Source organism: Myxocyprinus asiaticus, chromosome 39, assembly GCF_019703515.2.
Source record: "Myxocyprinus asiaticus isolate MX2 ecotype Aquarium Trade chromosome 39, UBuf_Myxa_2, whole genome shotgun sequence".
In the NCBI taxonomy this organism is placed as follows: domain Eukaryota; kingdom Metazoa; phylum Chordata; class Actinopteri; order Cypriniformes; family Catostomidae; genus Myxocyprinus; species Myxocyprinus asiaticus.
This window is the reverse complement of record NC_059382.1, coordinates 38,802,544-38,812,807: the sequence shown is the minus strand read 5'-3', so window position 1 is coordinate 38,812,807 and position 10,264 is coordinate 38,802,544. Positions and strand designations below refer to the sequence as shown.

General features: G+C 39.1%; 1 protein-coding gene and 1 pseudogene across 1 annotated transcript; both read left to right on the top strand.

Moving 5' to 3' along the window:
• On the top strand, positions 1-6,104 carry LOC127429496 (cytochrome P450 2G1-like). Its single transcript, XM_051678538.1, has 9 exons — positions 1-268; positions 653-815; positions 905-1,054; positions 1,130-1,290; positions 2,974-3,150; positions 3,378-3,519; positions 5,107-5,294; positions 5,453-5,594; positions 5,923-6,104. Exons 1-9 carry the CDS (start codon positions 98-100, stop codon positions 6,102-6,104), a joined length of 1,476 nt encoding a protein of 491 aa, XP_051534498.1. The 5' UTR covers positions 1-97.
• Positions 6,105-8,654: 2,550 nt separating this feature from the next.
• On the top strand, positions 8,655-10,173 carry LOC127429512 (cytochrome P450 2C18-like; annotated as a pseudogene).
• Positions 10,174-10,264: the final 91 nt, after the last annotated feature.

Genomic DNA, 10,264 nt, shown 5'->3' with positions numbered 1-10,264 from the left:
TCTAAAGCCAATATAGAACAGACAGCTAAGAAACACTGAGAATGAAAACAGATGTTCAGAAAGAGCTGTTCTTCAAATAACGTTTTGTAGAAGAAGAATGGAAATCTCCAGCTCATTTGTGTTGGTTTCAGTCTTGGCCGTGCTGATGTTGGTCAGATGGTGGAGGAAAGCAAGTGGACTTACTCTACCTCCGGGACCTTTGGCACTGCCACTGATTGGTAACTTACTGATGATAGAAAAGCGTGCACCCTTTAAAAGCTTTATGAAGGTAAGAGAGATGTTTTATGAAAGTGTTTCAAATATAAGCTCATGCATTGAAACAGATGATTGCCAGTGTATCACAGTGTAGCTGTCTTTTCTGGATAAAGTTGACAGACAACTACAACTTTGCTAATGTTCCTTGCACCTAAAAATGCTTGGTGTGCAAGTCTGTAAGACCTAGTGCTTGTACAATATGCATGTTTAATTTTTTTTAATTTTTATTTAAATCAGGAGTGCTTTATCCAAATGGACTCTAAAATACACATAAACTACACTAAAACTTTAGATGCTACCAAGATGTTCAAACATGACAAGTAAGGAACCTGTCACAGTGACCCACCTGTCCAAGCTTGCAGTGGTGTGTGGTGGTAAAGTCTTTTCTCTTAAACAGTGGAGTGAAACCTATGGACCTGTGATGACGGTGTACCTCGGGCCCCAGAGAGTGGTTGTGCTGGTCGGTTATGATACAGTGAAGGAGGCCCTACTGGATCAGGGAGAACACTTTGCAGGCAGAGCCCCCATTCCCTTTCTCAAAAAAATTGTGAGAGGCTATGGTGAGAGTACTGTTTCTATGTTTCTTTGACAACGGTGTTCATTTGAATTCTGTTCAGTCTAGATATTTGTCCTTCCTGCATGTTTGTAGGTCTGGCCATCAGTAATGGTGAACGTTGGCGTCAACTGAGGCGTTTTACTCTCACCACACTGAGGGATTTTGGGATGGGACGCAAAAGAATGGAACAGTGGATTCAAGAAGAGAGCAGACACTTGCTGAAGAGTTTTGAGGAAACCAACTGTGAGTGTCAGCAATCTACCGAGTTTTTGGCATTCAAAGCGGTCAACGTTAACATTAAGGTTTTATCTCCCTCAGCTGCACCAGTAGATCCGACCTTCTTCCTGAGCCGAGCTGTGTCCAATGTGATCTGCTCCTTGGTGTTTGGGCAGCGCTTTGATTATGAAGACAAAAACTTCCTGCACTTACTCCAGATCCTCTCAAGAATCTTGCGCTTTGCCAGCAGCACTTGGGGCCAGGTGAGCAGGTGGGACAGGGTGGGTCGGGGCAGTACAAAGCAGGGAGAAAAGGAATTGGAACAGGACTTTTTTTTTTTTTCTTTTTGTTTTTTTTTACTATGGCAGTTGATTTAACGTGTTAATTTAGTGCTATTATATTAAAAAAAAATATGTGTTAACAAAATTAATGCAATTAATCATGCCCACTGACATGCAAATTCCAGAATAAAAGTACAGATTTTCCTTCCATTCGAACAATTCAAGCTCGAAGAACATGAGTATTTTACAAGCAGCATCAATAGGTGGCAGCATGCCTCAACAAACCTCACAAGCAGTGCAGTCACAGAATGAGAACCGCTCAGGGTAGCACCACCAAAGGTTGGCAAAGCACAACAGAATACAGGAATCTTGAGACGTGATTTTCAGAGTTTCCATTGCTTTTAACTTGACAAATTGTTCTGAAAATGTGATGTTTATGATGCTGAATCCCATTGAGACTCTGTCTGACGCACATGTACATAAAGTGACAATTAAAAATAGTGCAGACGGATCGCAAGAGATGTACTGTGAGAACTGGATACATTTCAGTCTGTATTATATATTTATCATAGGTCATATATACAGTATTATATGTAAGGCATAATCCACAGCTAGGTGTGTGTTAAACGATTTTAAATGCACAACGTGTAGGTGAAGAACCTACCTCCACGAAGTGCATTTAAAATAATTTATATGCCACCTAGCCGTGGATTATCCCGCTTATACCATGGTCACTTGCCAGAGTTGATTAGCTTATTAGCCTATCTCCGCCTATTCTAAATCACAGAGAAAAAGTAGTGCGACCACATACTTGGTCAAAAATATGAATTTAAATGCACAATCCAGAAATACTCAAACCAGCACATCTGGCACCAACAATCATGCCAAAGTCCAAATCACTGAGATCACATTTTTCCCCATTCTGATGGTTGATGTGAACATTAACTGAAGCTCCTGACCCATATCTGCATGATTTTATGCACTGCACTGCTGCCACATGATTGGCTGATTAGATAATCACATGGATGATTGTTGTTGCCCAATGGGCTGGTTTGAGTATTTCTGTAACTGCTGATCTCCTGGGATTTTCACACACAACAGTCTCTAGAATTTACTCAGAATGGTGCCAAAAACAAAAAACATCCAGTGAGCGGCAGTTCTGTTGACTGCAATGCCTTGTTGATGAGAGAGGTCAACAGAGAATGGTCAGACTGGTTCAAACTGACAAAGTCAATGGTAACTCAGATAACCGCTCTGTACAATTGTGGTGAGAAGAATATCATCTCAGAATGCTGTTCTGAGATGTGGGTTGGTGCTGTTTTGGCAGCACGAGGGTGACCTACACAATATTAGGCAGGTGGTTTTAATGTTGTGGCTGATCGGTGTATATATATATGCTACATGGCAGCCAAAGCAGTTTATTACAGTTATGAGCCACGATAAGGTATTGAATGTGTTGAAGGCACTGAATAAATAGGGGAACCCACCCTTTCAGCATTTTTCCACTTGAATACAAGATACTAACTTGCAATTTGAACAGTCAGTCCAAAAATCTGATTTGAGAAATAAAAAAAAATATATTTTTTTATTTTCCCTGCAGTGTGAGCAAAGTCATAGATTGTACTGTTATTACATACAATTCACAAGACTTCTCAACACTAACAGCTCTACAACATCTTCCCTCGACTAATGGAATTCTTGCCTGGGAATCATCACGACGTGTTTAGAGAGACAGATGACATCAGATCCTTTGTTATGTCTAAGGTCAAAGAGCACGAGCAAACTCTGGACTCCAGCGATCCAAGAGACTTTATTGACTGCTTTCTTATCAAACTCAAACAGGTAGGCAAAGTTTAAAACACTAAGTGTTTCTGTTGTTATCTTTTTGTTGTGCTTTGATCTACTTATTATGCTGGATTCCATCTTTTATCCTAGAGTGCAATTCACAACTTTTGTATTGCTAGCACCAGTTGAGCTTAACGCTGCCTACTTAATTAGATACTGTTGCAATTATCTAGAATAAGCATAATTTCTGTTGTCGTTTTGTGTGTGTGTGTGTGCTATAACAGGAGAAAGACAATCTTGAGACAGAATTCCACAAAGAGAACATGACTGGGACAGTTTTAAATCTGTTTGCAGCTGGTACGGAGACCACCAGCACAACTATCAGATACGCCCTGATGCTGTTGATCAAGCACCCACATATACAGGGTATGTGTACACAAATACACCTGATGTCCCAGTGGTTATCTGTGACAGGTTTTCTTGCTGTTTAAATGAATAGTATTATACTATTAGTATACCTAAAAATAAATTTTAAAATATTTCATCGTTTACTTACTCTTATGTCATCCCAGATGTGTATGACTTTCTTTCTTCTGCAGAACAGAAATGAATATTTTTAGAAGAATATTTCAGCTCTGTTGGTCCTCACAATGCAAGTGGATGGTGGCCAGAACTTTGAATCTCCAAAAACCACATCCATACAATTCCAGTGGTTAAATCTATATCATCTGATGCAGTATGACTGGTGTGAGTGAGCAGCAGATCAATATATAAGTCCTTTTTTAAATATAAATCTACTTTAAAACAGCATCATATGCATGTCAACGAGAGTTCTTCTTTTGTTTTTAGTGATTCACATTCTTCGTGCATATCGCCACCTACTAAGCAGGGAGGAGAAAGAAAAAAAGAAGGGATAAAAATTATATTTGCACAACAACAACAACAACAACAACAAAAAGGACTTAAATATTGATCTGTTTCTCCCCCACACCTATCATATACAGTACATGTAACTTCTGAAAATAGAGATTTAACCACTGGAGTCATATGGATTACTTCAATGCTGCCTTTATGTGCTATTGGATCTTTAAAGTTTTGGACCCTGTGGACATGCATTGTATGGACCTACTGAGCTTAGTATTCTTCTAAAATTGTTTGTTTGTGTTCAGCAGAAGAAAGAAAGTCTAGGATGGCATGAGGGTGAGTAAATGGTGAGAGAAGTTTCATTTTTGGGGTTAAAGGATCAGGACTAAACATTGAGAATGCAACATTGTGTTTGTGCTAAGGAGGTCTATAATACCTAAGAGAGCTATCTGTTAGTTTTACCATTCATCTCAATAGCAGTTACTCGACTGGCACACACAGTGCCGGAAGTACACAAACATTTTTGCAGCTTACTTAGTTCTAGAAACGTTTTTTGTTGAGCTAGTCACCTGAGCACTAAATGCCATGCCAAAAAAAAAAAAAAAAAAAAATCGATGACTGGCAAAATATCTACTGGAATATAATATTATAATAGTGTCATTCATAAGTTGCTTGCAAAAAAATCACAATACACATTTACACAGATAATACAGTATATAATACAATACATAAAATAATATGACTAAAATAAAATAAAAAAAACTGTGTGAAGATCAACACTGAATACACTGATACTTTTGAATGGCTGTCAATGGAGAAACAGCATAATGACGTAATTCTGGCATCTACCAGCAAGCATATAACTGCTGAAACTAACCAGACAGTTAGCCACCGTTTGTCTGTGCTCCTCCCTTATCAATCTCACAGAAGAACATATGCTTTCACAATATTTTAATACTTTTAAAAATACATATCTAAAACAATTCGCACATTTTTAACACTTGCATAGTGATCAATACTCATCTAGTTACCTTTATAAATTACGTATAGTTATATGCATGTTTCTTATTTTGTCTTTTTTATGTTTTTTGGTCACAATTAAAAAGAATATTCAATAATAGCAATACATTTTTGGGGTATTTGATGTAGAACAAATTCAGAAGGAGATTGATAGAGTTATAGGACCGAACAGAATTCCTACAATGGACGACAGGAAGTCCCTTCCATTCACTGATGCTGTGATTCATGAAGTGCAGCGATATCTAGACATCGTTCCACTCAGCATTCCTCATTATGCCACACAAGACATCTCATTCAGAGGTTATGTAATACCAAAGGTAACAATCAACAACATGTACAGTAGTCAGCTACTTTTAGAGATTACTAGATCATTTTGTCCTACAATACTAACTGTAAAGAATGTACAAAAACCAAACCCAGTAATCTTAATATATGTGTTGTGTTTAAATCTGGACATGGTTTTTCATTCTTCCAGGACACAGTGATTATTCCCCTGTTGCACTCTGTCCTAAAGGATAAGGGGCAGTGGGAAACCCCTTGGACATTCAACCCTGAACACTTCTTGGATGCCAATGGCAATTTTAAAAAGAATCCAGCCTTTATCCCCTTCTCTGCTGGTAAATTCTAGCAATTCTCTTACAGTATATCAAACCAGGGATAATCACAGTTATCTTTCTAGCTTAGCAATGGAATGTACATTTTTCAGCAATTATGCAGTTTGGCATTGTAGGACTGAAAGTGCTGTTTGTCCAAATATGTGGTTAAACTTTGAACAGCTTTATCTGTCAGTAATAAGCCCACCCCCAATCAAGTATCAGATAATGTTTAACAAGACCTCTAGCTCCACAGAATAGCTACAAAAGCAAGCTACGTATTGAGGATCAAGACTTTCATGGTAGCAGCGTAAATGGTCACTGTCGTCTCCTCTGTGTTGTATCTCTGCAGGTAAACGCTCTTGTGTGGGCGAGTCTCTGGCTCGTATGGAGCTCTTTCTGTTCATCGTGTCTCTGCTTCAGAAGTTCAACTTCAGTAGTCCAAATGGTCCAGATGACATAGATCCCAGTCCTGAACTAAGCGGCTTTGGCAACTTGCCTCGATTTTATCAGCTTATTGCCTCCCCTCGCTGAATAACATGGATATTGCACCCTGTTGATCAAAGTAACCTGTCTAAAATTAGTAAGCATTTGTATATATAATCTTTTAAAATTTGTATGTTATGAAAAGTCACTAGCAACCATTATTATCCATTTTGAGAACTGGTATTAGTGTATCAGTGAAAATAATGTTAATAGAAGCTGATGGGAAGCAGTCTAGCCTTAAATTAATTTCAAGTTCAATTTTGTACTTTTTGTTCTACTCTGACCAAATCTAAAATCTACAGGAAAATTAAATATGGCTTTGTTTCTACATCAGTAAGCACAGCCACAGCACATAGCCATTAAAAATTGTCCATTGTTGTTGTCCACTTAGACCTTCTGGTTACAGAATGGAACCAAGGAGCATTTAAGTTTTTTTCATTAAAAATGCAATTAATAAATGAATTATTTAATGAATCATTGAGTCATAGGAATGACAAAGCACTTTTCCACCATTGGGTCGAATGGTTCTAAGCACGTTGAGGAATGGTTCCAGTGGCATTTCCACTTTAGTTAAATTATAAACCATTCCTGGCCCGGACTTCTCAGTATGGTTAGCTAACCATATTTGGGACAGAGAACCATTCTGGTGGAACCCCTGTAGTGACCTGGCTACTCATGATTGGTCACTTGCTCAGTCAGTCCATTCTAATCCTGATTTTGCAGCACCACAATGGAAAAATAAACAGTAACCGTGCCAACAAGCCCAGATCGGTACAGAACGACACAGTTCCGCAACGAGAACCGTTTAGTACAATGGTGGAAAAAAAGCCTATAAGGCCCTTTCCCACCTGCAGTCCTGGTACTTTTCCCTCAGTAACTTTCTAGATCAGAACTCTTACAAGGAACAGAACACCCGAGGAGACTTTTACACTGTTGCATTCGCATTCACAAAAGGAACCGCCGTAGTGACATCATCTATTATCAACCATTTTTTTCTCATGTTATTTGCACACGTTTCAATAGCAACAACAAAATCAACAACACCAAAAGAGGACACCGGGATCGGAGCTACACTTTTGTTTGTTTAGGGCTGTTTTATATGAACTGTGGCTGCATCGGAAAACATAGGCAGCTGCCCTGTTAGTTAATGAGTCACACAACAGTGTTTTTGGATATATGGAACTATCTAAACAGTTTAAAAAGCACCTTATTTCACCCTTCCTTCATCCATCCTTATACAGCCACCGAAGGATTTTCCAGTTTTTGGATGCAGCTTATGTCTTCAGGTCACAGTTTAAACTGGGCTTGTGAGTCGCACATGAGGTGCTCCATGCTGCAGCCGGAGGGAGAGGAGAGGATAGGCAAGGTGGCAAAAGCACGCTTTAACTACGGAGCACATGTTGAAACTTCACTATAAACCTATTTGTCAACACAATCTTTTACAATAAAGGCTTAACCAGCATGCAGTTCCCATGCTGGTCTAGGCTGGTTTATGCTGGCTAGTACTGGTTTGGCTGGTCTAGCTGGTGGACCAAAAGCACACTAGCATCCCACTGGGATTTCAACATATTTGGGGTTGTCAGATATCAAGAGGGGCAATCCCCCAATCAGATCATTAGACTTGCACAGTTTGCAAACATTCTGCCAGTGTTTTGCTTTAGTTGTGCAATCTGGCAACCATGAGCGTGCAAGTTCTCTCTACAATGCGAAAAAGGCACAGTTGTTCTGAAAGCACCGGCAAACAGGTATGTTGAAATTTAGCAATGGGTTGATGTGTCCTTCCCAGTGTTCTCACAAAACTTGTGCCACTGAAGGTAATGCAAGTTTTCAATAGTTTTGAGCTCCTTAAAAATGCCAAAAGCTGGAGTGAACCCTTCTAACGTATACTCTTGATGTATAGGTTGTCTTGATTAAATAAGAATTACATTTAATAACATATATTAAATGAAAACAAAAGCAATTTCGAGGCCACCTGCGATCTCTGCATGATTCCCCATTCTTTACAAATGTTGTGGCATGCTAATTTATTATGGTGGTTGGCAGCCTCACACAGAGGCCACGCAAAATTTTTGTAAAGTTACATTTTACATTTTTCAGTGCCTGCATATTTTAGCCAGTCTTACTTTACCAACCCAAAAAAACATCATAATGCAACAATCAACACATTTGCATATTTTTTTTTCTTTTCAGATATTTGTTGTTGTATATAAACAAAGTATACAAATAGTTGCTGCTGCAGGTTGATAATTGGATGAAACTACAATTATTAAATAATTCAGATTTCATAATGCTTAAAGAAACAAAACCATAAACTCAAGTTCACTTGAACCATCTTCTAAACTTGTGTTGGATACTGGTGGTTAGATAGCAGAAAGGAGGTGAGGGGGCTCCCTGGATAACATGTACAAACAGACCACATACCTCACCACATAGAATCAATCACATAGCTGACCTCTATGCCATTCATGCTGGAACTGCCCCTTTGTGCTCTGCTACCTCTGTTCATATAAAAATCCTAAAGATGCAACATGGAACAGATAAAAGCAGAAAACATATGTTTAGAAAACTTAACTGTATGTAACATTTTAGAGAAGAGAGATGGAAATCTCCAGTTTACAGGTGTTGGTCTTAATCTTGGCCATGTTGATGTTGGTCAGATGGTGGAGGAAATTGAGTGGACTTCCTTTTCCCCCAGGACCACTGATTGGCAACTTACCAATGATGGACAAGCGTGCACCCTTTAAAAGCTTTATGAATGTAAGAGAGAAAGCAGGACTTTGTATGTTTTGAATCTTATGTTTCAAATGAATTGCAAGGTTATTGTAAGGAAACTGCAAGGGGCATTGTGTCTTGTGCAGATGTTTACTAATTTCTCATAATGCAGCTATTTGCACTAGTGGATTAAGTTAATAGACAACTTCAACTTTGCTGACATTTCACATTTCAAAAGGCTTTCTGTGCAAGTGTTTTAAACCTACTGCTTGATACTGTACGTTTATTGTGTATTGTATGTCAAATTAAGAATGTTTTTCCAAAGTGCACTCTAAAATGAACTTTGACTTTTAGAGACTTGACCGTGCTCTATATGTGAAGAGCAACTTACTCAGTGTGTAAATACACCGTAATGACCAATTGATAACAACAACAGCCTTAAAAAGAATGCCCTAATATTAAATCCTAGAGCACTCTAGTGGTTAGTTTACCTTAAAGGACTTGACCTTAACCTTAAAGTTTGGTAGATCTCAAACCGATGAAGAGCCACCAGTGATGCCTAATTTTGAGAGTTGATGATTTACCATTTCAAAGGCAGCAGACAAGACAGGTAGGGTGAGGACGGACAATCTTAAGGTAGTTCTTGCCTGCCGTTAGTCTTCAGTAGAGCAAACTACTTACAAATATGACAACTAGAGAACCTGTCCAAGCTTGCAGTGGTGTGGTGGTAAAATATGTTCTCTCAAACAGTGGAGTAAAACCTATGGACCTGTGATGACAGTGTACCTCGGGCCCCAGAGAATGGTTGTTCTAGTTGGTTATGATACAGTGAAGGAGGCCCTACTGGACGAGGGAGAAGACTTTGCAGCCAGAGCCCCATTCCCTTTCTCATGAGAGTTGTGAAAGGCTATGGTACGAGTACATTTTAGTTTTCTGCTGTTTCATAAACAGTTGGTTTAATGTGGTTCAGTCTAGATTTGTGTCCCTCCTGTCATCAGTAATGGCAAAAGATGCTGTCAACTGAGGAGGTTCGCTCTCACTACACTGAGTGATTTTGGGATGGGATGCAAAAGAATGGAACAGTGGATTCAAGAAGAGAGCAGACACTTGGTGCAGAATTTTGAAGAAACCAACTGTGAGAAAAGAGAGTGTCTGACATTCACATGCCATAAGTACCTTGTTGTGCAATGGAATACATAGTGTTCTGCATTAAAAAGGTGTCAGAGTTATATTATATTTTTGTACCTCAGCTGCACCAGTTGATCCAAACTTCTTCCTAGGCCGAGCTGTGTCCAGTGTGATCTGCTCCTTGGTGTTTGGGCAGCACTTTGATTATGAAGACAAAACCTTCCTGCACTTGCTTCAGATCCTCTCCACACTCTTGCACTTTGGCAGCAGCCCTTGAGGTCAGGTGGGACATGGTGGTTCATGTCAGAACAGGACAGAGTGAAAAAGGTTTTAGCACACTATTGTTTAAATATTGTTATAAAAACCCA